Raw genomic sequence first — 26,536 nt, forward strand, 5'->3', positions numbered from 1 at the left:
CTATGGTTCCGCGGAGGCGGAGCCTGCGGCCCAGTGCATGCCGGGCCGGCGGCGGGCCGGGCCCGGGCTCCCATCATGGCGGCGGCGGCGGCGGAGGCTTCACGATTCTGGCTCTGGGCTGCCCTGCTCATCCCTGTGGCCGCGGTCTACGAAGACCAAGTGGGCAAGTTTGATTGGTGCGTACGTGGGGGACCTATTCGGGAAATATTTTCCCAGTACTTGTCTTCTGTCTAAAAGGATGGGGGGTGGTTACCATGCAGCACGGCCGGCTGCATAACTTGAGGGGCCCAGGGGAAAATGAAATGTGAGACCCCTTGTTCAAAAATTAAGAGTTTTAAGGTGGCGACGGCAGAGCATTAAACCGAGAGTTGGAGGCCCTTCTGAGCCAGTCCCTGTGCGACTGTACAGGTCGCAAGCCCGTGAAGCGGGCTCTGCCATCCGGGCATGCCTGAGGTTCTGGTCACAGGTCACTCTTCTCCTCCTCCATCAGGCCCCATTTCTGTGACTGTCAGGTTTCTGATCTACTAGGTGTCAGACGTCGACAGCCCTCAGTGAACGCCGTCTTTCCCCACCCCTCTAGCCCAACCCTGCCATGGGCTCAGAACAGGACCACCCAAGACTCACATCAGCCTTGAGGTGCCATTCATTCTTTCCCTCACTCACTGGCTCACTCATTCACTCTTCTTTCATTCACTAACTTTCATTCATTCACTCACTTTTCATTCAGTCTCTTATTCAGTCACTCATTCACACATTCAGTCGCTCATTCACTCACTCATTCATTCACTCACCCACCCCTTCCTTAAGGCCATGGAGTTGGCTCACTTTTGCTTGAATGTCAATTTGCCACTTAAGCATTGTGCAATCTTGGGAAAATGACTTAACCACTCTGTGCCTTGGTTTCTTTATCTGTAAAATGGGTTTACTAGTAGTCCATTGCCTCTTTCAGTAGTTGTAAGGATGAAAAAGACAATTCTTTTAAATTACTCAACACAGTGCCTGGCTCACTGAGTACAGTCAGTTTGTTACCAATAATTACTATTGAGGGAACACTTTATCCTTCCAAGCCCAGCTCCTCTGTGAAGTCTTTTCTGTATCAGACAAATTAATTCGCATGTTTGTTGAGTGCCTGTTGTGGGTCAACAATCATTCTAGGTGCTGTGGACACAGAGATGGAAAGGAGCTCAGTCTAGGGGGGGCAGATATATAAGTTATGTGATATAAGACAGTGTGACAAATGCAACATGAGTCACATTTTTAATGATGTGGGCAGATGCTCACAATATAATATGTACAGCTGACTCTTGAACAACGCAGGGGCTGAGGGTGCTGACCTTCCCTGCGGTCAAAAATTGAGCATAACCTATGGTAAGCCCTCTGTATCTGCAGTTCTACATCCGCAGATTCAACCAACCACAGACTGTGTAGTTTTGTAGTATTTACTGTAGAAAACAACGAGCGTATATGTGGACTTGTGCAGTTCAAACCTGTGTTGTACGAAGGTTAACTGTATATATTACATATGTACAGCATGTGATTCCAATTTAGCAGAATCCTAGGTATATCCAATTTATAAATTGAGAAGTAAACAGAAGGAAATACACCAAAATGTTGAAAAGTTTATGGTTGAAGGAAAAAAAGTTCATGGATGGTGGTATTTTAGGCATTTTTTCTTCTTTTTTATACCTTTATGTTTTCTACCAGAAGCAGGCATTACTTTTATAGTCCAGATAAAAGATAACAGCATTTTAAAAAAGAGCATGGGATTTAGACTAAGAAGTTCTTAATTTTGCATTCTAGTTCCGATAGTAATTTGTTGACCTCAACGGACTTTGGTTTACTCACCTGTAAAATGAGAGTGATATTTGTCCTATGTACTTCATAAAGTGTTCAGTAACTACAGTGAGATTAAAGTATGTGGAAATGCAGATAGAAACTGTCAAATGTCATATAAACCTGTCTCTCTATACTAGTGTAGTTTCTTCTTTTTAAAAATAATTAGGCCAAACAACATAACAAGGGAAATTCAGTGTAAATGTCAGGTGTTTAATTTGCTAGAGGTTGTAATTCATGAACAGCAATATGCAACACACCTCCTCTGTACTTGGTAGTATGCCTCAGGAAGCTAAGTACTTTCACTTTATGCTTAGATTAGAGTGTTGAAAGCGATGGGGTATATTCCAAGGAAAGTATGAGTAATGAGTCAGATGGATCCTGAACATAGCGTGGGCTAGAACAGGCTGCAGAGAACAAAGGCCTGACCCTGATCTATCAAGTTTTGTAAGAATATTTGCATAATTTTTCTCCAAAGGTCAATGAAAATAGAAGGAAAAGTTGGATTGTATGCTCTTCTCTCATGTGTAATGTGAGTGTCTAGTCTCACTATTAATGAGTACAGAGAGGACTGTAATTTTGTTCTAGTGGGATTTAGGCCAGGTGCTCTTTTGGGTGTTCCTTATCTTGAGATAAACAAGTGCTTGCATTTAGAAGGAAGACTGTTGTATTTCTCATCGATTAGGGTGTATTCTCTCTTCTTCTTCCCATTGCCTGGAAATCTTGCTTTTGGTCAGACGTCTTCGTTAACAAACATTTCTCATGCGTCCTGAGATAGTTATGATGGTGATAACCTCATGTATTTGTGCAGTTGTCTTTTTCCAGAGCGTTTTGTGCAGTGATGGTTTTGGCCCCTTCCATTTCCGTGTACTCTTTCCTTTAGGAGACAGCAGTATGTTGGGAAACTCAAGTTTGCCTCCTTGGAATTTTCCCCTGGATCCAAGAAGTTGGTTGTGGCCACAGAGAAGAATGTGATTGCAGCATTGAATTCTCGAACTGGGGAGATCTGTGAGTGAACTGTGTAGAGGGGTAGCTGGGGATGGCGTGGTTGCCTGTAGTGGATCCAGGATGCCCTGTGGCTTGTGAAGGCTGCGTGGCTGATTCCCCACTTGGGGACAAGTTGGCCAAAGGTTGCATCTCTTACTGGATCCTGATCATTTTTTTTTGTTTTTTTTGTTTTTTGGTCTTGTCAGCTTTGAATATTTAATGTATTCCTATAACTGGCCTTTGAGTTTATTTCCTCAGCCCAAGTCCTGACTGTTCTTAAATAAGATATTGCTGCAAAAAGCGCATTATTCTGTTTTGCACTAGTTTTGGATGTGCCCCTCCCCCCCATTACTTATGTTGCTTCTATGGATGTTTGTAGGCATTAAAATCATGGAGATGTAATTTACGGTCACTACTCTTCTTGTGAGTCGTATGGATTTTGTAAATTTTGTCATTGTCCGTTTATATGTTTGATGGGGTGGTGGTGGGGATGGGAAGTGCGGAGATCTCAGATTGGGACATTAGTGGCTCCCCTCATTAACCAGTGAGTGGGAGTGGATCATTGCCAGTTAGCTGTAATCCTTCCCTCCCTTGAAGTAAAATTGGGCACTTCTGTGCAAACGAAGGCCTCTTCGGTCCTCTCCTGCCTCGCTTCTTGGATGCCTTGTTGTGGTTCATAGTAACGTCGACTCTCCTGTCTCTCAGTGTGGCGCCATGTTGACAAGGGCACAGTGGAAGGGGCAGTGGATGCCATGCTGCTCTGTGGACAGGGTAGGTAGAGTCCTGCTTTGTCCCTATGATGGCGTCGGCTCCCTCTCCTCTTTCCTTGGTTCCTTCCTTTGTTCAGGGTCTGGTAGTGAATGGAGTAGGGGTGTTCCCAACAGGAAAGGACAGGCATAGTTTCTGTTTGCACTTATACATTAGAGGTGAGGCCACTGCTCACAGACCCTAGGAGGCTACAGACAGAGCATCAGTTTGGGAGATGATCTCACGTGGTTTTTTTTTTTTTTTTCTCACGTGGTTTTTTCTCTTCCAGATGCAATCACTGTGTCCAATGGAGGCCGGATCATGCGCTCCTGGGAGACTAACATCGGGGGCCTGAACTGGGAGATTACCTTAGACAGTGGCAGGTAGAGGGGAAGAAGCTGAATTTCATCTTGGTTTGGTTAAAGGCTTTGCTGGAACACAGATCTGCATAGATGGCAACTCTGGGCCTTTTGACTTTTTTCCCAGGGGGAAAAACCACTGAAGAGCCAGAGAGCATCAAACACCCAGTTTTTGATGTTCTTGAGGTTATGGGACACATGTGCTTACTCAGCCAGCATTTACTGAGCACCTGTTAGATGCAGAGCTCTGTGCTGGGTGCAGTGTTCATTCTTGTATTGACTGCTTTTCCTAATCTCACCATGACACGAGAGCTTTGCAGTGTTCTAGGTATAAGGACGTGATATAACACATCTAGTGTTTTAATTTTATGTTTAAGAACAGTTGGAGCTACTGTTACATCTGTGCTAAAGTTGTTTAAATTATAGGGTTTACTTGCATTAGCTTATACATCTTCTGGTAGTAATTCATTTGGTAAGTACTTGGGGAGCCCCCAGGCAGTGGGAACCCACTTGTGAATGTGAGATAGTTTCCATCATCAAGGAACTCATCATCAGTTGGGTGAGGTGGGCATGCAGCCCTCTAATGACAGAAATCTCTGATGGCTGCCACGGTAGAGGGTAGGCCTGGTTGCTGTGAGGTCCCAGGGGAAGGAGGGAACAACCCTTAGGAGATTCACAGGGTTTTCAGGGAAACAGTACAACCAAGTGGCTGAAAGTACCGTCTCTCAAGTCAGCTAGTGGAAAGCAGAGCCAAGATTAGGATCCAGATGCATTTGACCCCAAAACCTGTTTCATTACCTACCGAGCTATGGTGGTTGTGTTCCAGATTGTCCAGCCTGAGGCTCAGGAGGCTCTGGGCAGTGTTCACCCCATCCCTGTGCTCAGTTTCCAGGCGCTTGGGCTGGTAGGCCTTCAGGAGTCGGTGAGGTACATTGCGGTCCTGAAGAAGACCACTCTTGCCCTCCATCACCTCTCCAGTGGGCACCTAAAGTGGGTGGAACATCTCCCGGAAAGGTAAGGCTGCCTTCCCCCCAGGTGATGGCTACCTCCTGCTCTCTACAAGCCCGCCTTTCTCCTTGGGGCTTGAAGCGTTTGCTTTGACTCAGGCTTACCTTAAGTTGGCATCCTGTGTAGCGTGTTGGGCTCACTAGCTCTAGGCCTGAATTCCAAGGCTGTGGCTGCCTCTGGAGTTTCCTTTGCAGTGAGGAGAAAACTCTCCATCTGGGCATGAGAGCCAGTCAAGCAAGGGGAGTGGCTCATTCACTCACTCACTTTGGCAGGGACCCCAAACTCAAATTCCTATGGGGGGACTTCCCTGGTGGCACATTGGTTAAGAATATGCCTGCCAATGCAGGGGACACAGGTTTGAGCCCTGCTCCGGGAAGATCCCACATGCCGCGGAGCAACTAAGCCCGTGCGCCACAACTACTGAAGCCCGTGTGCCTAGAGCCCGTGCTTCACAACAAGAGAAGTCACCGCAATGAGAAGCCCGTGCACCACAGCAAAGAGTAGCCCCCGCGCACCACAGCTAGAGAAAGCTTAGCGCAGCAACAAAGACCCAATGCAGCCAAAAAAAAAAAAAAATTACTATGGGGCCAGGTGTATAGCAATCATGAGCAAAGCAGGCCCTGTGGGGATTATGGGGAGCTGCAGTGTGCCTGGCCTACCTCGAGGGGGCAGCCTTACTCAGCTGATTGGTGCCCTGTAGGAACGTAAGTAGGCCTAGTGTTACTATGTCTCACTTTTTAAGAAAAAACTAGAAATCTTGTTCTTACATGTTAAATCTCAGGTCTAAATGTTGACAATGAATGCAAATTTTTTTGAAAAAGCTGTGAGCCAAACAAAACCGATTTGGGACTGCTAGTTTGTGACATCCTGGTGGCCTGGTTTTGGAAGACCCCTGAGGATACCCCTGTCCTGTGGCTAAAGCTGTTTCTCCCTGCTTTTCCTTCCCTCTCTCAGTGACAGCATCCATTACCAGATGGTGTATTCCTACGGCTCTGGGGTAGTGTGGGCCCTTGGAGTTGTTCCCTTCAGCCATGTGAACATTGTCAAGTTTAACGTGGAAGATGGAGAGATTGTTCAGCAGGTATGGTCTGGCTCGAGGAGCCTCGTGAATTGTGGAGGGGAATAGAGTCCTTCTTTGCCCTGGGGACCAGGGAACTCGGCTGGGTGGATGCAAAAGCCATTCATGGTCCCTGATTCTGGGCACTTGGAGGCTGCCTTCGGCTCATCAAGCATTTTATTTAAAGCCCTCACATTTGCACATGGTGCTATCCTGGGGTGGCTAAAAAAATTGCATAGATCTGTTCATTGCCTGCAAGTATCTTATAAGATAATACTGTAAGGTAATAATAGGAAGCCACGTATGACAACTATAGCAGAGAAATGCTTATCTGAAATGTCAAGTATTAAAAAGGATCTGGTATATTTTTCAAATGACCAGAAAGCCAATCCTGATTGTCTCCAGCTTCGGAACTCTTGGGAGGCTGGGTGGGATGGGGAGAACTCCTTCGGAACCCACCAGGAAGAACCTCTGAGCTTAGGCCCCCCAGTGGGATCCAGTGCTGACGTAGCTTATGAGCTGAGAGGGAAATGTGAAAATCCCCATGAGCCTCCTGTTCTGATGTCTTTCCTGCAGGTCAGGGTGTCGACTCCCTGGCTGCAAAGTCTCACCAGAGCCTGCGGTGTGGTGGATGAGGCGGTCCTGGTATGCCCTGACCCGAGCTCACGGTCCCTCCAGACCTTGGCCCTGGAGACGGAGTGGGAGTTGAGGCAGATCCCGCTGCAGGTGAGAGGACGCGTCCCCTGGTGCGAGGCATTGCTTTTGCTGCTTAGAAAAGCCTTTCTCCCAGTGTCGCTGCTTCCTTCCTGAGGCTTGGCAGCCCTTGGGAGGTCAGGCCTCTGGCTGAACTGGTATGAGAAGAAATGGGCCACTCTCCTCTTTGGATAACCTGAATGGGAGCTTCTGGAGCCACATGCCGTGGCCTCGTTACCCTCACTTGGCAAAATGGGGCAGAGGCTACCAGCCTGGGACGATCAGTGACTTGTCTGCTTCTGGCTCTTATCCTTTTTCTTCTTGTCTCCCAGTCTCTTGACCTAGAATTTGCAAGTGAATTCCAAACCCGGGTCCTGCCTACACAGCCCAACCCAGTGGATCCTACTCGGGCCCAGTTCTTCCTGCAGCTGTCTCCAAGCCACTATGCGCTGCTGCACTACCACCACGGCGTCCTGAGTCTGCTCAAAAACTTCCCACAGGTAACTGGAGGCAGCATGGTTTGCTAGGATTCAGGAGGATCTAGCTGAGATATGGATACTAGAAATCCCTGCCTTTGAATCTGGAGATATTTGCTCAAGCAAGAAGACATCTTTCCATGAGTGGTTTGAGAGGGGTTAGCCTTAGAGCAGAAGTGGAATTTTTTCTTTTTTTTTTCTGAGAGTTACAGAGGATTTTTAGAGTAAAACTGGTGCCTTCCTAAGTCCACAGGAGAGTGGGCACGTTAATCAGAGGTTGCCTATAGATACTAAGAGCAGCATGGGATGCAGGATTCACCTGTGCCTGTGTTGGAGGTCGGCGAGAGGGCTGTGTTCAGCTGTGGCTGCAATGGGGCCCCCCTGCTCTCAAATGCCCTGGCCGTTATGCTCCAAAGTTGGGAGTATTTTCAACTCCAAGGCCAAGGGTCCTTCCTGTGGAGGTGACTTAGAGAAGGCTGCTGGCTAGGACAGGCCCTATGTAGGATCTGACACCTTGCTTTTTCCGCAGACTGCCCTAGTGAGCTTTGCCACGACCGGGGAGAAGACGGTGGCTGCAGTCATGACCTGTCGGAATGAGGCGGTGAGTATCGGGAATAACAGCACGTGGGGTTGTCCTTCCTTATCTTTGCTAGGAGCCCTGAGAACCAAAAGTCTGGGCATATTCACCTAGTCAGTTTGAACCCGGGGGCAGGAGGCTGTTGAGCAATATCTCACCTCATCTGTAGGGCTTTCTGCACACCTTTGTCCCCAGGAATGGGACGACCTCATGTTCATCTGGGACTGTTCAGGGTTGTGTAGGCTTTGTGGGCAGAAATGGGAAATGGGATTTGCCTTCTTCCAAGGGCTGAGAAGACATAGAAGTGAAAGCTTCATTTTGGTGACCAGGAAGTGACCCTTTGGCTGAATTTTCTCCTTTTTTCCTTCTCTTTTCCCTAGCAGAAGCCTAGCAGTTCTGAAGATGGGTCAACGGGGAGCTTTTCGGAGAAGTCTGGTCCACAGGTAGGGTGTGGCGTTGGGCAGCGTGCCAGACCAGAGACACAGGAGGCCCCCCAGTGAAGCTGAGGGAGCAACCAGGGCTGTGAGCTGGTCTCCTGGAGTTCTCAGCCTCAAATGGGCTTTTCTAAGTTCAGTAAATTAAACCATGTTTCTCTTGATCATTTTTAGTTGGGAGATTAGAAAGTAGAATCCCTAGAATCTGTTCTTAACTACTTTACTTTCTCCTCTGGCCTCCATCTCTCCATGTCTTGTGGGGTCCTGGCTGGTGGAGTTGAGTGGTAGTCTGAGCAGTTGCACTGAAGCAGAGTGTGGGACCCTGGCCAGAGGCTCCAGTTTCTGCTGTGGCTTCCATCTCCTAAGTGTTTCCCAAGGGGGTTGTGATTTCCCTGCCTACAGTCTTACTAACTCTTTGGGAAGTCTCTGCTACACTGTACTGGCTTCCTTCTGGAACAAGTATGTATAGTGATTACAATTTTTTTTATTTACTCAGACACCTTATTTCTGCCTTAAGACTTAGCTTTTCTATTTTATGTCCCTTTGCGTACGTTTCCTCTCCTGGCCTGGGTCCTTCTCCAGGGTATTTGCTCCCCCCCTCCCCCCCCGCCCAGATTCTTGGACTTCCTTTTGGGGGATCCCTGTAGTTGACCTTGCTGTCTGTACCCTAGGACTCGCTGGCTTGCTTCAACCAGACCTACACCATTAACCTCTACTTAATGGAGACAGGTCGGCGGCTGCTCGACACCACCATCACCTTTAGCCTGGAACAGAACGGCACTCGGCCAGAGCGGGTGAGTCGGGGCTTGTGGGCTTCTCAGCCTGGGGCTTTCTTTCGTTGGGGTCACTTCACAGCGATGGGTCCCAGAGTAGGATTCTCTGGACGTGGACTCTAGTTCTACCTGAGCCACTGACTGTGAATAACAGTAAAAGCAGGTACCATTTAAGCCAAGTCGTCAGTGAGCCGGGCTCCGCGCTACGCTTTTTTACTTACGCACTACTTGATTTAACCCTCTCAACAGCCATGTGGTTATTACTGCCCTCGTTTTATAAGCGAGGAAAGTGTGCCTGGTGAGATTCAGGACCCTATCCAGAGTCGCTGCCCGACGTTGCCTCTGTGCACGTTCAGTGGTGTTCCTCAGCCTCTCTGGGCTGTGGCTTCTTCGTCTCTAAAACGGAAAGTCTAATCCGGGCCTCCTCCTCGCTTTGTGGGGTGTTATCGGTGCAAGATGAATGATGTGGTAGCCGAGAAGTACTCAGGTTCCTTCATGGAGAGGGCCTGAGCTAGCGCCTAGCACTGTTGCCGTGTCAGCTCCTAAGGATACGTGATGTCTAATTGGAGTCCAGGTCAGAGCTGTATTGTTTGGACATCCAGTAATGCCGTGACCTAGACTTCTGACAGCTCCTCATGCTTTGAATCTTGGGGTCTGGTGCTCTGAGAGGCATCTGGATTCTTGCTGACTGCAGTGGGCTTGACTGTTTGGTTTATAGATGTACATCCAGGTCTTCCTGAAGAAGGATGACTCCGTGGGCTACCGGGCCTTGGTACAGATGGAGGATCACCTGCTACTTTTCCTGCAGCAGCTGGGTGAGTGGACCTCATCAACCCATTTTTTTTTTTAGGCCTGCCCATGAGTTCCATTCAGACTCTTTATTTGGGGCTGTGGACAGGCTTCTGGGAAAGAATCAAGCGGAGTGTATCCTGAATATTTTTTTCCAGAGCCATATGTCACCTGCCTTTGAAAAATTCCTTAGCATTCTTGGGAGACAGAACTTCCCTCACTTGACCTCCTGATTCCAGCCCCTTGCCCTGCCATTTCCCTTTTTGACACAAGAGGTGATGTGGTCCCTGAGTCACCGAGAAGAGTCCCTTCAGGGGACGAGGGAGGTGGGCCTGACTTTTGTAACCTTGGTTTCTGCAGCAGGGAGGGTGGTGTTGTGGAGCCGCGAGGAGTCCCTGGCCGAGGCGGTGTGCCTGGAGATGGTGGACCTCCCCCTGACGGGGGCGCAGGCCGAGCTGGAAGGGGAATTTGGCAAGAAGGCAGGTACGAACTGAGGGGGCTGGGAAGCAGAGCTGCCGGTGCGGGTGCTCTGGGACTGGGCTTGGTAGTCGCACCACAGGAGATGCTGTCTCACGTGTCCCTGGCTTCCTGGACTCACCTGTTTTGCCGGTCTGTTCTGAACTAGCTCTGTGACCAGTTTCTGGTGTGTTTGTGGCCCTATGGTTTATGTAACCGTTCTTCTATCTGAAAGGAGTGACCTGTGACTCCCTCTAGGGAAAGATCCTGATGAAAAAGAATCTTAACTTAGTGTAGTAATAGCTACCCTTGTTTGGGTACCTAAGATCTGCCAGGCACCATGTCAGGCACTATATACCCGTTGTCCCCAAAGCAACAGCCACACCTTTCCAGAGAGCGTGACCGGGGCTGGTCAGTTACTGTGGTAATAGGCCAGTGCCCTCTGAGACCAGCCATGGTCCCAGCACCCAGGATGAACTCGGTTCACTCTCCTCTGATTGAGTCCTGCCCCCTCCTCCCTCCATCCGTTCGTCTGGCTAGCCAGGTGGTGTTTACTGAGGGCCTGCTCTGGGCCAGGCACCCTGCTAGGCACTGCAGGTTTTCTTAAACCGAGGATTAATTTGACTTTACTATTTATTTCCGCTGCCTGGATCCAGCCATTCAAGGTAAAACCTGCTTCCTGCTGCCTTTTTGCTCATTGCCTGCCCACACGGCTAGCTTCTGGTTAATTATTTATTTTCCCTGACTTGCATGAATGAGGTGTATACCGTGTGTGTGTGGATTGCTATGCCTGTGACTCATCCTGTTTGCCTCTCACTTCCCTTCCTTGAGCTGAGGTTAATGGAAAAGCGGATAAGCAAAGGCACCGCTCCTTTTCAGTGAGCACTTACCCTGTACCCCACCCCTTGGGAAATCCTGTATGTACATCATGTGATCTAATCTTGGCAACAGCCCGATGGGTTACTTGCCATTTTACAGATGAGGAGCCAGAGGCTAAAAGGTTAAGTACATTTCTCCAGGTCATCCAGGTGGTAAGAAGTGGAGCTGGGATTTTAATCCAGGTCTGCCAGACTCCAGGGGCCATGCTTTTTACCATGCTACCTTGCTCTGGGCACCAGTCTAGTCTCTGGAGGAGACTTGAGGGTGGTAGCCTCATGGATGGAGGAAGGGGTGGAGTGAAAGAGAGCCCTGGGAATGGGTTGAAAGTAGGTTAGATGGGTGCAGACTAAACCGTTGACAGCGTAGGCCTAAAGCAGCGGGAAATGGAAGTGCCTGTCCGTGACACACACACACCTGCACCCTGGTACCCCCGCACCCCGCCCTCTTCCGGCTTTGTCATGGCGCCCGGAAGCCTCCCTCTGGCCGTTCTACACGTGGGGTTGTGGTGGAGTCATTCACAGCATGGCTGCATCCTGCATGGCTGACCCCTGCCCTCTTAGTCTCCTATTCCAAGATTTCAGGCCGGTGAAGTGCTGAGAGCCAGGTGAGTAGGTTTTGGGTTCCTGCATGGCTGTGTCTGAGTGTGAGACCGTTGGCGTCGCCACAGGACCACCCCTGGGGCTTGTGGCCTACGGCGTGGGTGACTCGAGTGCTCCACAGAGGGAGAGGGCCCTCCTTAGGAAGAGGAGGTGCCCCCTCGCTGGAAACACCTGGTCTGATGAGGAGTGAGCCTCAGCTGCGTTACCTTTCCCTTGACACCAGACGGCTTATTGGGCATGTTCCTGAAACGCCTCTCGTCCCAGCTCATCCTGCTGCAGGCATGGACCTCCCACCTCTGGAAAATGTTTTACGATGCTCGGAAGCCCCGGAGTCAGATTAAGAATGAGATCAACATTGACACCCTGGCCAGGGATGAATTCAACCTGCAGAAGATGATGGTGATGGTGACGGCCTCAGGCAAGGTGAGAGGGGCTTAAGCCAAACCTTCTGAGGTTTTGGGAGTGGGGAACAAAAAGCCTTTGGAAGGGGATCGCGCCGGTTCTAGTTTTCAAGGATAGAACTAGTTTTGGGGTTTACCTTTCTAGTAGTGAGCCAGGTATTTATTTTGCAGCTTTTTGGCATTGAGAGCAGCTCTGGCACCATCCTGTGGAAACAGTATCTCCCCAGCGTCAAGCCAGACTCCTCCTTTAAACTGATGGTGCAGAGGACTACTGCCCATTTCCCCCACCCCCCGCAGTGCACCCTCCTGGTGAAGGACAAGGTGAGGCCACTACCTCTCATCTGAGCCAACGTGGGTGTGGTTTTTGGTGTTTTGTAACTTAAGTTCCTCCTAGGCCTTTGGAATTCTCTGAGAGTTAAAGGCAGGTAGTCAGGGCTTAGAGCTCTGTTTCTTCCAGTTTTTTGCCCGAGTGGAGGACTGTCCAGGGCCCATGTGGAAGTGACTGTAGGGTTGGTGTGATGTCACCAGGTCCCTAGTAAGCCAGCTCCGCTTCTTCCCAGACACGGGCGGCTGTCGGTACCTGGATGGCTGTTTGCTCTTCTCCAGGTGGTGGAGGGCAGGACACAAAACTGTTTATGTCTCTGACTCCCGGGAGCAGATGGCTTTTTGCAGATTCATTCTGCCATCATCAGAAGGGGGACTTGGGGGGAGGGTGGGATGAACTGGGAGATTGGGGCTGACATATATACACTATTGATACTATGTATAAAATAGATAACTAATGAGAACCTACTGTATAGCACAGGGAACTCTGCTTAATGCTCTGTGGTGACCTAAATGGGAAGGAAATCCGAAAAAGAGGGGATGTATGTATACGTATAGCTGATTCACTTTGCCGTACAGTAGAAACTAACACAACATTGTAAAGCAACTATATTCCAATAAAAAAAAAAAAAAAAAGAAGAAAGGGGACTTGGTAGATAGTCTCTGGAATGGCTGCCATGGGGTTGCTGAGCTGGTCTTTGACTTTTTTGTTTATTCCTCAGTGTGACCCGTTCTTGCTTAGCTTTGGGGCTAAAGGCAGTTAAACTTTTTTTTTAAAATTAATTAATTAATTAATTAATTTTTTTTGGCTGCATTGGGTCTTCGTTGCTGCACGCGGGCTTTCTCCAGTTGCAGCGAGCGGGGGCTACTCTTCGTTGCGGTGTGTGGGCTTTTTATTGCGGTGGCTTCTCTTGTCACGGGGCACGGACTCTAGGCACACGGGCTTCAGTAGTTATGGCACGTGGGCTCAGTAGTTGTGGCTTGTGGGCTCTAGAGCACAGGCTCAGTAGTTGTGACACCCGGGCTTTGTTGCTCCGTGGCATGTGGGATCTTCCCAGACCAGGGCTCGAACCCGTGTCCCCTGCATTGGCAGGCTGATTCTTAACCACTGCGCCACCAGGGAAGTCCCAGAGGCAATCAAACTTTTATCCTTTTGACACATCAGCTTTCAGACACTTTCACCTTTAGCCAAGACTTTATTTTCTGCAAGGAGGGCAAAGACTAGGGAATCTGCCGTAGCTGAGCTCAAGTCCCAGCGTTCCAGGTTTACCCCTAGGATTTGCATTCTTTTCACGTTGCTGGAGGCTGACCGTTTGCTTGCCCATTTCAGGAGACGGGAATGAGTTCGCTCTATGTCTTCAATCCCATTTTTGGGAAGTGGAGTCAGGTGGCCCCCCCAGTGCTGAAGCGCCCCATCTTGCAATCATTGCTTCTCCCCATCATGGATCAAGACTATGCCAAGGTGCTGCTGTTGATAGATGATGAGTACAAGGTATGCCGTCTGCAGAGTGGCTGCAGAACTGCCCAGCCAATCAGGTGTGGGAGCGGGGTGCTCAGACAGCCGCTCGAGGGCCCCAGATGGGAGCCGTCTGCTGTCAGCACTCATTTGGGCTTGAAGGGCATCTCTAAGCGACTCGATTGCTCTTTCTGCACTTGTGAAAACTCGGACTCTTAACAGAACTCAGTTTAAGGCCTGATTGAGTTTAGTAGACTTTAATTCTTTTAAGATTTGCTGTTTCTTTTCTTGAGACCCTCTTTGACAGGAAACAGTAATGAGTCTGGAGAAACTGTGCTTAGAGATTCCTTTTCCCTTAACTCTTTTCTGGGGTTTTCAAGGTCACAGCTTTCCCGGCCACTCGGAATGTCTTGCGACAGCTCCACGAGCTCGCCCCTTCCATCTTCTTCTATTTGGTGGACGCGGACCAGGGACGGCTGTGTGGCTCTCGACTTCGAAAGGTAGGAGGGGGCATCCTGGCAGGCCCGTTTGTGGGAGGGGTGTAGATGTTTCCTCGTTATTTGGCTAAGGAGTGAATTATGCTATTCATTGTGTTGTAAACTTAGAGAGCATAATCCTGATGTCAAAGGCAGTCATTTTCATCTATTCCATGGCAGGCGCGGTTCTAGCTGCCGTGGAAGGAGCAGTGCACAACAGTCTCTGCCCCCGTGGAGCTTTCATTCCTCATCCCTCTCCTATAGCAGGGAGAAGCGGCGTTTTCTCCATTCTTAGAAGGGCGGGAGGTGGGAATGGTGATTGAACAATAGTACTTTCTATATGAAGATGGTGTTATTGATCCACTCTTTTTTTTTTCTTTCATTTTTCTTTTTTTTTATTTTTGGCTGCGTTGGGTCCTCGTTGCTGCGCACGGGCTTTCTCAAGTTGAGGCGAGTGGTGGCTACTCTTTGTTGTGATGCGCGGGCTTCTCACTGCGGTGGCTTCTCTGTTGCAGAGCACGGGCTCTAGGCGGCACGGGCTCTAGGCAGCACGGGCTTCAGTAGTTGTGGCTCGCGGGCTCTAGAGCGCAGGCTCAGTAGTTGTGGCGCACGGGCTTAGTTGCTCTGCGGCATGTGGGATCTTCTCGGACCAGGGCTCAAACCCGTGTCCCCTGCATTGGCAGGCGGATTCTTAACCACTGCGCCACCAGGGAAGTACCTATTGATCCACTCTTGATTGAATGTGTGCTTTGAATTTTATTTCTAGAAATGGGATCGACTTACTCCGATCCTGACATACTTGAGTCCAGTGCTTGCAAACAGTGATTCACACTGGCTCTGAAGTCCAGCTCTGAGCTTCACAAGGGCTGGCCTTGGCTCCGATAGCAGGGCTGTGTAGAGGGGTAATTTGTGGCGTACTCCCCAGAGGGCCCTCCCATCTTGTCTGTAAGGCCTTTGGAGGGACACCACAGCATAGAGGTTAAGAGCTTGAACCTGGCTGCTTGTGCGGGAAACCTAGTTTTATTTATCTCTTACCCATTTTGTGTCCTTGGGCAGATGACTTCTCTCTGATCCTGTTTTCTCGTCTGTAAAACAAAATGGTAATAGTACTGTATCAGAGGGTTGTTGTGAGGAGTTGGCGAGTTGTTGTTGGGGAGTTGGTTTATGTAAGTCACATAAAGCAGTGCCTGCTACACAGTAAACGCCATCCAAGTTTTACCTGCTGCTGTTTAAAAAATGCAGTGTCCTTTCCTGACATTCTGTAACAGCTAATCTTTAGCATAAATAGCATAGGAAATGGTCTGTCCAGAAAACGTGCTGTTTACCCTGTGGGTGAAAAAATACTGTCCTTCTGAGTTGATGAAAAGGGGACCTTGAAAGAGACAGTTCTTTGTGGATAGAAGGACATGACTTGGAGTGTGGGTGTCATCATAAAGATGGTGGGGGGATGGCAAAGGAGGCAGAGCTCACATGGGAAGTCAGCCATGTGAGGGGTGGTCTTCCAGTCTCTGACCTCCAGTGGGCTCACTGGTGACCTTGCTCTCTGGGAAGGTTTTAGTGAATTCTAATGTTTTCACAGGTGTCCTTGGTAACGGAGCCTTATATGTTCTTAATAAAAATTTTTTTTATTTCAAAAACATTTAAATTTCAAAAAAATTTAACACATGAGTACATTCTCATAGTATAAGATTAAACTGATACAGAGGTACAGGAGCAAGATGTGAACGGGCCCTTTCAGGCCCATTGCCAGCTGCTTCCCTGGATGGAATGCCTTTCAGTGGCCTGCACGCCTTCCCCTGTCCTGTCTCTGCCTCTGTGTCTATAGTGCTGGATAAACAGCTTACAGACCACACAGACATGCGCTTCACGTATATTCTTTCTTACCTGAAATGGAATTGACCTATATTTAACTAATAGGAAATCTGCTTTTTTCACTTTATGTGTCTTCTACCTCATTATTTTGTTAAACCCATGTCTTATTAAAATATAATACTGAGAAAAGCGCAAAATCCCGAGGTTACTACTCAGTGGCCCTTCGCAAAAGGAACACACTCGTGTACACGGCAGTCACATCAGGAAGCAGTTTAGCACCAGCGCCCTGGGAAGCCCTTGTGCCCCTTTCCAGTCACTACCCCCACCCCCTCACCCCCCAGGGCTCCGTGTAATTCCACAGTGTGGATGTGTAATAATGCATTTAACCACACAGTTTTATTGATTTCTTTTGACTGTAAAGAACGTTTCTTGTAATATTTTGAGGTCCCCGCCAGCTTAGTAATTCACTGCTGGCTCAGTGTACAGGGAACTTAGATTTTAGTAATAAGTGGTAAATTTTCTTTGAATTATTCTTACTCAGATAAACAATGGGATACTATTAAATATTCCTCTCCTTTCTCACTGGCTTTAGTATCCTTCCGTTGTTTGACAAGAAGTAGGGTTTATTGGTGGCGTGAGTGAGGAGGGGCCGCTCCAAGGCTCCCATGAGTGCAGGGCCCGCCATGTGTACAGGGCGCCACAGATTAGGGGTGTACTTGACCGCACAGCCATCCGGGAGGAGCTGCTTTTCAGCCACCAAGTCTTCCAATTCATCTCTATTACACTTAGTAAAGCCGCGCTTCTTGGAGACGTGGATCTTCTGGCAGCCAGGGAACTTGAACTTGGCTCCATGTTGGGCCTCAGTCACATGCTCCTTGTTCTGCAGCTTGGTGCAGGTGGATATGATGACTTGGCTGGCCACTGGGCCCTGGGGCTTTCCTAAGGCACCTCGCAGGGCTGTCTGGAGCCTAGACTGGGGACAGCATGAGGTCAGACATGAATGTCCACTGGAGAGGACCGTCTCCCAGGTCCCCTCGGGCAGCCCAGACAAGCACCTGGTGCCTCCACTGCCCAGGAGGCTGCTGTTTGCAGCCGAAGCACACTGGGCTTTACTAGTTTTCTTACTTGAACTGAGAGTTCCAAACTTCTTCCCAAAGTAGATCCATATTGCTGCCTCTCTGGGAGCTCTGATCCCTGTTCCCTCCCGCACAGAGGCCCCAGCTGAACCGCAGGACGTGTCTAGCCACAGCTGTCGCAGGTCTAAGGGTACCTTCCTGATGACCAGTGCTGCCTCTTTTGCCCCACCCCAGGATCTCACCACTGAGCTGAGTTGGGAGCTAACCATTCCCCCGGAGGTGCAGCGCATCGTCCAGGTGAAGGGGAAGCGCAGCAGCGAGCACGTTCACTCGCAGGGCCGAGTGATGGGGGACCGAAGCGTGCTCTACAAGGTACGGCCAGCCGTCTGGCGTAGCGCAGAGAAGCACGGGGTGTAATTCTGGCTCTGGGATTTGGTGGCTGTGGGACCTTGAGTGAGTCATTTAGTCCCTCTGAGCCTTAATTTACTGTCTGTGAAATGGGCATGATATGCCCTTCTCCTAGGATTGTTGTGATGATCACAGGAGGCACTCATGCTTAGCGTAGTGCCAGGCATATATGGCCACTAGCCAGTAGATGTTAGCTGTTATTTTTAGTGGTAGTACTGATAGACCTTTCTGGGGTTAAACCTTAGTCGATCCATCAGAAACTCCATCTCTGTGATCCAACACTCTAGTTAGTGGTGAGGGCGGGGAGACGGAGAGGTGACTGGTCGGTTGCGGAGCTATCCTATGAGGGAATGTAGTCATTGTGGTGACGAGCATGAATTACAGCCTCCGGCAGAGCAGAGACTGAGTTGGAGGAGGAGGCGTAATAGAACAGGGCAACACGACCAAGGGACTCGACAGGGCAGCCGCTTCACTAAGCGCGAGGCAGAGCGCAAGCCTCCAGTTGGACGGTCCAGGTTCAGACTTGCTGTTCATCGTGGGAAACTTGCTTAGGCTTCTTGAACTTCCCTTTTTTTTTTTTTTAAATTTGGCCACGCCATACAGCTTGCGGGATCTTAGTTCCCTGACCAGGGATTGAACCCGCGCCCTCGGCAGTGAAAGCGCAGAGTCTTAACCACTGGACCTCCAGGGAATTCCCAGGAGTAGGGCTTTTTGGATTCATACTTGTTGTGGAGATTTTTTGCCTGCTTTGTTGAGACTAGACTATAGCGGGCCGAGGAGGGGAGCAGGCAGACAGGCTGCTGTGATAATCCAGGTGAGGTGATGGCGGCTTCAACTGGGTTGGTTGGGGGAGGTGAGATGAGATCAGATTCTGGATACTTGTGAAGGTAGAACCAATAGGATATGCTGATGGATGGGGTGCTTGTGTCTGTGTTAGAGAGAAAGGAGTCAAGGACGACTCAGAGGTCCCAGGTGTAAGACACTGACACTCGGGAGGCCTTGTGGGGAGCAGGTTTTATCAGGGGTAGAACAGGAGTTCAGTTTGGGGTTTGGGGCATGTCAAGTTTGAGATGAGACACCGAAGAAGTGATACTGATGTGGCGGTCCGTTAATCAAGTCTGGAGTTCAGGGAGAGGTCTGGCTTGGATGTGTAAACTCAGGCGATGCCAGCACCTGTAGATGGTGTGAAAGCCACGAGATTGGCTGAGATCACCATGAGAGCGACAGAAACGTCCAGAGACTGGAGAGTGGAGGAGAGACCCACGGAGGGGGCAGAGAAGGAGTGGCCGAGACAGGCAGAAGGAAAACCAGGGCACGGGTGTCCTGGACGCCAGGTAGAGAAGGTGTCTCAAGAAGGGAGTGATCACCTGTGTCACCTGGTACTAGTCGCTCAAGTCAGATGAGAACTGAGACCCATCCATTGGTGTGGTGATAGGAGGGCACTGGTGGAGAGTCATCGTGTTGATGGACCCATGTCCTTCCATCACTGAGTGGGCCGGCCCGGGTTGTATCTTGAGTTACCGTTTGCTTGCCTGTGACTTGAGCAAGTTGCTTAACTACTTCAAGACATTTCATCTGTGAAACGTGGATAGTGACAGCTATTTGCAGGGTTGTTTACGGGATTCAATGAAATGATGGAGGCAAAGTCCCTGGCGTGGCCCCCAGCCTCCAGCAGACACTGAACGAGTGCAGCAATGAGGCCCTCTAAACAGGAAGCTCTTCCAACCAGAAAACCCTCTTCCTCTGTCAGCCAGAGAGCTCTGGGCCTGCCTCCCCGCCGCTCATGATATGCCGCTGTGGTTCTGAAGGAGCTTTCCTCTCCGTCTCCCCAGAGCCCGAACCCCAACCTGCTGGCTGTGGTGACAGAGAGCACAGATGTTCACCACGAGCGCACCTTCATCGGCATCTTCCTTGTGGACGGCGTCACCGGGCGCATCATCCACTCCTCCGTGCAGAGGAAGGCCAAGGGCCCCGTCCACATCGTGCATGCGGAGAACTGGGTGGTGGTAAGGCGTGGCGCGTGAACTCAGGGCACCCCCAGGGGCCTGACGTAGCATGAGAGTACGTGGCTGGTCTCCCTGCAGCCTAAATCCTTTCCTTGCCTATTGTTCCAGAAACCAGTTGCTACTTTGCGTTTTCATAGAATTCAGAACTCCTGGCTGGCACCAGTGGGTGCTGGGTAGGGGGTTGGGCTCAGGAATCAGGCTGCCTGTTCTTCCATTTCCTGACTGTACAACCTTGAACTAGTTACTTAAGCTTTCTGTGTTGTATTATATATGAAATAGGGGTAACAACAGTCACCTCTATTTGAGTTTAGAACAACGCCTGGCATGTAGTAAGCGCTCAGATGTTAGCTATTATTCTTCTGACTTCTGAGAATCTTGAGAATTCTTTTGTCTTGTGGTGAACTTGGATAGTCTAGGTACAGCTACCCTGAAGGTTAGTAAACTTGGTAGCAGGAAGGAAGCTAGGGTGCTGGTTGTTTCTTTCCTTCCTGGACGTGCCTTTGCATGTACGTTCCCCTTTCCAGCTGAACCAGCAGCTGAGCCCCAAGCAGCCCCCTCCTCTTCTCTCTGCAGTACCAGTACTGGAACACCAAGGCCCGGCGCAACGAGTTCACCGCGCTGGAGCTCTATGAGGGCACCGAGCAGTACAACGCCACGGCCTTCAGCTCCCTGGACCGCCCGCAGCTGCCCCAGGTCCTCCAGCAGTCCTACATCTTCCCCTCCGCCATCAGCGCCATGGAGGCCACCATCACCGAGCGGGGCATCACCAGCCGACACCTGCTCAGTGAGTGACCGGGTCCCTTCAGGCAGCTGCACTGAAGGACGGAGCCGGGATCAGTGAGGAGGGCTTCATATCAGCAGAAAAAGTTCCCTAGTCTGGCTTTGCCGTCCGTAAAAGAGCTGACACATCCCTCCTCGTCCTTGTTTCTGATGAACCACTTTCATGTCTCTGTTCTGTTTTCACCTCGTTTGGAAAGCTGAGCCCTGATACCATACCCAACAGGTAGCCTGTGCAGATGGGCTGCAGAAACTGGCAAGGTGTAGGGTCTCATCTTCATGTAGTTCAAGTTCAGGACTCAACTAGACAGGTCGCTCTGTCTAGTTGGTTTTACCAAAGACATTTGGGACTGTCAGATTTGACAGGCACTTGCTGTTACTATTTTACCCTCAAATATGAGGAAGACAGACTGCTTGGTAATTTCCCGAGTTTAATTCCCACCATTCCTGAAACCACTGGGAGCTCATGTTGCCCGGTCCTCTGGCTGCCCTTCCCCCACCTCCATCCCCCACCAGCGTCACTGCTTCAGCCGCCCACAGGCTCCTGTTTGGCTGACAGCGAGGAGACCTGCTTAGCTGGGGCAGGTATTGCTGGAGGAAAGGAAGAGGATGAAGAGATCCAAGTGGGTTTCCATGCTCTTCTCTTTCATCATTTCCCAGTTCTTGAGTCTAGCTCTTTATTTTCTGATGTCTCAGGATGATATGTGAAGAAACTCGTATCTTCAAAAGTGGGAACCTTCATTCAGACCCAGGTGTATTGGATTATTGTTTCTGGCCATTTAAGGGAGCCTCAGTGACCCATTTTTTTGGTTTTAAACTCTATTTCAGTTTCTGTGATAAGGACATTTTTGTAAGTAGCCCTAATCGGGGATCAGGTCAGTGTGAACACTCACTTCTGTTGACTTGTTTCTGTGTATGTAGTTGGGCTGCCTTCCGGAGCAATTCTTTCCCTTCCTAAGGCCTTGCTGGATCCCCGCCGGCCCGAGATCCCAACAGAACAAAGCAGGTGAGACCCTTGTGGGTAGTGCTGAAGGCTGTGACCTTAAGGAACTTAGCATCTTGATTACGTCTGGTCCTTGGTCTGCTGTGCACTGTCCTGCTCTGCTGGGGATGTGGCAGTGAACACATCTGCCCTCATGGAGCTTGCATTCCGGTGGCGGCGACGAGGTGGATAATAAATAAGATAAACAAGTGAAATAATGCTGTATTAGTGTGCTTGTAAATGGCAAGGAGAAAAAAACTAAGAAGGGGTGGGGTCTAGGAAGGGTGTGGAGGGGTGCAACTTGAGAGGGTGGCCTGGGAAAGCCCCTCAGAAAAGGTGACTTTTGAGGAAAGACTTGAGGGAGGTAAGAAGCTGGCCTTGTGGACGTCGAAGGAGAATGTTCCAGGCAGAGGGAACAGCTGTCACAAGTGCCCTGAGATCATGTCTGGTAAGTTACAGGGAGGGCTGGAGGCCACTGCGGCTGGAGCAGCCAATGGTGGGGACGCTGGGAAATGAGGTGAGGGAGGTGCTGGGGCCTGGGTCACATGGGAAGCCAATAGCTGTCGGTGTTCGTTTTCTTTGTTTGTTTTTTTTTTTTTTTTTTGGCTGCATTGGGTCTTTGTTGCTGTGCGCGAGCTTTCTCTAGTTGCGGCGAGCGGGGGTTACTCTTCGTTGTGGTGCGCGGGCTTCTCATTGCAGTGACTTTCTTGTGAAGCACGGGCTCTAGGCGCGTGGGCTCAGTAGTTGTGGCACGCGGGCTGAGTAGTTGTGGCATGCGGGCTCTAGAGCGCAGGCTCAGCAGTTGTGGCACACGGGCTTAGTTGCTCCGCGGCATGTGGGATCTTCCTGGACCAGGGCTTGAACCCGTGTCCCCTGCATTGGCAGGTGGATTCTTAACCACTGCGCCACCAGGGAAGTCCTAGTTTTCATTTTTGTGTTTCCAGCCATCATCTCTGCGTATTTTCTTGCCTCCATCCCGAATTCTCTTCGCAGAGGGGTATGAGGAGCTGTGGGCAGGGCAAGGAGGCAGTAGATGTGTCTTTGCACGTAGGGAAGGGAGGACGGTTTGGAGCGGGGGGAGGTTAAAGCTGGTGGACTGAGGCACTCTGGAGTGAAGAGCAGGAACTGGCCTACTGGCTTGATGTTTTGGTTTTAAAATGGCCCTTTCTTCCTCTAGTGTGAAATACTGGTCATCTGTGGTTTTGTTTTTTTTAGATTCAGAACGAGGTAGGAATCCAGATCTGTCTTACTCTCCATACAGCATTCTTTCTTGCAGCCCTTCCTAACATTCCCTGATGCACACAGACCTTAGAAGAAGATATGAGGCTGATACGTGGCCTGGAAACCTCCCAGGGCTCAGGGCAGCCAGGAGATCCCCTTACAGCAGTTTTGAATGCCGGTCCTGGTTGATGTTTTGCAGAGAGGAGAACCTGATCCCGTATTCTCCAGACGTACAGATCCACGCAGAGCGGTTCATCAACTATAACCAGACAGTTTCTCGAATGCGAGGTATCTATACAGCTCCCTCGGGCCTGGAGTCCACTTGTTTGGTGAGTAGAGCCCCAGCCCGGCCTGTGCCACCTCGTCCACAGCCACCCTGTGCGACATCTGCTCTTTCTTTCACCCTTGGGAAAACAGCTGAGGGGTCTGTTTCCTTTGTGACCGGAGTTTGCGGTTGTGGCGGATCACTGGTGCCTTTCTTACGGATTTCTCATTCCCTCTGCCTTCCAGGTTGTGGCCTACGGTTTGGACATTTACCAAACTCGAGTCTACCCATCCAAACAGTTTGATGTCCTGAAGGACGACTATGACTATGTGCTAATCAGCAGCGTCCTCTTTGGTCTGGTCTTTGCCACCATGATCACTAAGAGACTGGCACAGGTGAAACTCCTGAATCGCGCCTGGCGGTAAAGACCTGAGACCCACTGCCGGAGAGCAGAGAGCCCAGGGGAGTGGGGGTCAGACAAGAAGCTGCAGCTGCAGTTTGACAGGTCAGGGGAGGATGTGTGTTGGACACTCATCTCAGTTAAGAGCTCTTTGGAAGAAGATGGGCTCTCGTGGAGACTCCTTTTGGGATACGTCGGATGCGGAGTCATTGGTGGTGGATGAAGGCTGAACTCACTCTCTCAGCTGAGATCTCAAAGCATCTTGATGGACTTTCCCCCGGAGTCCCAAGGCCATCGCCGTTTCCCTTCTGTGCCCATCCATGAATGTTGTGTTTTTTTTAAGACCTCCAACAGATTTTTCTCTTTTGTGAGGCCTGTTTAAATTGATGTTGGTTTGCCTTCTGTTTCCCGGGTGTATCTGGAAAGCCTTCTGATTGTTTCCTTGCTCCTTGCTTCAAAGTCAGAAGGGAACGCTTATTGACAACTCCACCTTATAGGTGCATTTGCTGTTTTACACTGGGGAGAAAGAAGAGCCATCCTTAGCTGAAGTTTGAGGACTGATGCAGCCTCTCATGGCTTCTCTTCAAAGTAACTTTGGGTCGAGGAGTCTATGTGTGTGTCGAAACTTGCCTCTCGTTTCATGCTCCCATTCATCAATGGGCCACCCAGTCTTAGATGCAGTTTATTGAAAGCCAAGTGCATAATACCGTCTTGGTTTGTCGGTCATTGTCGTCCAAGCTTTTCGCCTCAGATATGTCGGAGCTGAGGCCTTTTCAATACTACTGAATTGTCTGAACCTTGAAGAGATTTCAAGGGAGGAAGGCAAATCTCCCAGTTTCACAGTCCCTCATAATCTCTGATTTCGCCCACAAGCTGGTCTAGTCATCTTAGAACCTAGATAGAGAAAGTTGGTCTTTTTTAAGAACCTCATTATTTTTAGTTATAAATTAATGTATGGGTTACTCTACTTCTCTTAAAATGAGCAGATTTTAAATCTTATCTTTAAAAAAAGAGAGAAAAGGGTAGGGGTAGGAAACTGGCATCTTGTGGGTAGCATTGTTGATTGGCTGGGCTGTTGTCTCTGCTACAAACTAAAGATATCCTAAAAATTTTCCCTTATTCATGGATTTGGGGAATGATGGCGTTTTTCTTTACTGTGAAGAATGAAATGTACAGAGAGCCCTGTTGGGAGATCTCTCATACGTTTAAGTGTTTGAATAAAGTGAGTGACGAATGACATTGTTCAGGTCCTTTTTTGTGGCTTTGGAACATCATATTGAGGCTACTTCTGCATTGGAGGGGGACAGAAAGCTGTGCAGAAATGGAGTGAGTGCGGTATTTTAATTGGGAAACATGCCAATTTAATATAAGTGTTGTGTTAATTTTTTTTTTTTTTTTAAAGAAATTCACGTTCTTTTATTTATTTATTTATTTATGGCTGTGTTGGGTCTTCGTTTCGTGCGAGGGCTTTCTCTAGTTGCGGCAAGTGGGGACCACTCTTCATCGCGGTGCGCAGGCCTCTCACCATCGCGGCCTCTCTTGTTGCGGAGCACAGGCTCCAGACGCGCAGGCTCAGTAATTGTGGCTCACGGGCCCAGTTGCTCCGTGGCATGTGGGATCTTCCCAGACCAGGGCTCGAACCCGTGTCCCCTGCATTGGCAGGCAGATTCTCAACCACTGTGCCACCAGGGAAGCCCAAGTGTTGTGTTATTTAAAAAACAAAATTTTTTCTTTCTGTGGTCATATGCTGATGGTAGAGAAGGAAGAGAAGTGAGAATAATTTTACTTTAAAATAATATTGTGAAATTGATTTTGATGAATGAATGAACATCTGAGTATCTCCAGAAAAAATAGGCATCTATGCATCCTGGCTCAAGGCATACATATTTTGTTTAAAGTGATCTGAGAGATGGGAATAAGTACAACTTAAAAAAATTCTGCCCTAGTTTTGAGAAAACCTGGCTGGAATTTTGCCTGTCCTAAATAAATGTGTGCAAGCTGCATCATTAACTATTATCTTGCTGCGTGCTCTGCTTACACGGCCCAATAAGTCTGCTAGATTCTAGTTTTCATTTACTCATGTATGTGCCAGAATCTGAAAGAACAAGCTGATGGGAGGGAAGTTATCTGCCTTTTCATAAAATTCCCTCTATTTCAGCTTTAATCATAACTATTTTACTGAAAGTTACCTCAAAGCAGGCAGTTAAAATAGCTAATGCTAACAGCATGGTCAATTCTAAGTCTTCTTAGTTCTCAACCTTTCTTAATCTCAAAGCAGCACTTGCTTCTGACCAGCTATGCTCAGCCTCTACCCATGGCCTTTGAAACTGCTTCCTCTCAGATCTCTGATGTGTTTTCTTTCTTTCTTTTTTTTTTTAAAGACACCAATTGTACTTGAACATTTGTTACTTTTTTTTTAAAATTAATTAATTAATTTATTTATGGCTGTGTTGGGTCTTCGTTTCTGTGCGAGGGCCTTCTCCGGTTGCGGCAAGGGGGGGGCCACTCCTCATCGCGGTGCGCGAGCCTCTCACCATCGCGGCCTCTCTCGTTGCGGAGCACGGGCTCCAGACGCGCAGGCTCAGCAGTTGTGGCTCACGGGCCCAGTTGCTCCGCAGCACGCGGGATCCTCCCAGACCAGGGCTCGAACCCGTGTCCCCCGCATCAGCAGGCAGACTCCCAACCACGGCGCCACCAGGGAAGCCCCTTTCTCTTTTTTGGCCGCGCCGCCTGCAGTGGAAGCGGGAAGTCCTAACCACTGGACTGCCAGGAATTCCTGTCTGATGTGTTTTCTTGTCCTCGTCTTTTTCTGTGTGTATCCCTAGAGCCATGTGTTTTCCCCTGCCTTCATTAAATAGGTTAATTTGGGCGCCCCCTGGAGTGTTTCACTTAGAGAAGTAAGTTCTTCAGTAGTTTTTATGTCATTTTTTTATTAGTTTGGTCAGCATACAAGATCTTTTGGTGTAAAATTTTGCCACTGAATAGTATTTAATGATTCTCAGTCCCTGTTGGGAATAATGTAGAATGGTTTGTGGCTATTGCTGTAATTTCTCCTTAGCATTTGACTCTGGACAGTAATCAGTAATTGGGGAACATGCGTGAATTAAATACAGAATTGTGGTTAGAATGTTTGGGATCAGTAAGGGCCTTTTTAAATTTTGATAATTTTTTTGGAAGAGGGGTTTAAGAAATAATGTGTTATGCCCCACTGATCCTCTTAAAATTATAACCTATTGATTTAACACCACTTTAAAAGTGGTGATAC

General features: G+C 49.2%; 1 protein-coding gene across 3 annotated transcripts; it reads left to right on the forward strand.

Moving 5' to 3' along the window:
- The first annotated feature begins 39 nt into the window (after positions 1 to 39).
- Positions 40 to 24,510, forward strand: EMC1 (ER membrane protein complex subunit 1). Of its 3 annotated transcripts, none has more exons than XM_082402866.1 (23): positions 40 to 176; positions 2,717 to 2,841; positions 3,526 to 3,591; positions 3,857 to 3,950; positions 4,812 to 4,940; positions 5,889 to 6,015; positions 6,568 to 6,717; positions 7,017 to 7,184; positions 7,690 to 7,761; positions 8,118 to 8,180; positions 8,843 to 8,965; positions 9,663 to 9,759; positions 10,094 to 10,216; positions 11,891 to 12,090; positions 12,240 to 12,389; positions 13,723 to 13,884; positions 14,229 to 14,348; positions 17,447 to 17,584; positions 19,453 to 19,626; positions 20,200 to 20,410; positions 21,325 to 21,409; positions 22,806 to 22,935; positions 23,117 to 24,510. In XM_082402866.1, exons 1-23 carry the CDS (start codon positions 76 to 78, stop codon positions 23,294 to 23,296), a joined length of 2,988 nt encoding a protein of 995 aa, XP_082258992.1. In that variant the 5' UTR covers positions 40 to 75; the 3' UTR covers positions 23,297 to 24,510. The 3 variants fall into 3 exon arrangements, with proteins under 3 accessions (XP_082258992.1, XP_082258993.1, XP_082258994.1); XM_082402867.1 differs by having other exon boundaries at positions 8,121 to 8,180; XM_082402868.1 differs by having other exon boundaries at positions 8,121 to 8,180; positions 10,097 to 10,216.
- The last annotated feature ends 2,026 nt before the right edge of the window (positions 24,511 to 26,536 follow it).

This window comes from Balaenoptera borealis (assembly GCF_965194805.1).
Source record: "Balaenoptera borealis genome assembly, chromosome: 1".
Taxonomy (NCBI): domain Eukaryota; kingdom Metazoa; phylum Chordata; class Mammalia; order Artiodactyla; family Balaenopteridae; genus Balaenoptera; species Balaenoptera borealis.

Bases quoted from the DNA above. Each gene is read 5' to 3' on its own strand.
- EMC1 (XM_082402866.1), top strand. From the start codon at position 76: ATGGCGGCGGCGGCGGCGGAGGCTTCACGATTCTGGCTCTGGGCTGCC. The intron at 10,217-11,890 runs GTACGAACTGAG...CCTTGACACCAG, and splicing joins GGAATTTGGCAAGAAGGCAG to ACGGCTTATTGGGCATGTTC. The intron at 19,627-20,199 runs GTAAGGCGTGGC...TTCTCTCTGCAG, and splicing joins ATGCGGAGAACTGGGTGGTG to TACCAGTACTGGAACACCAA.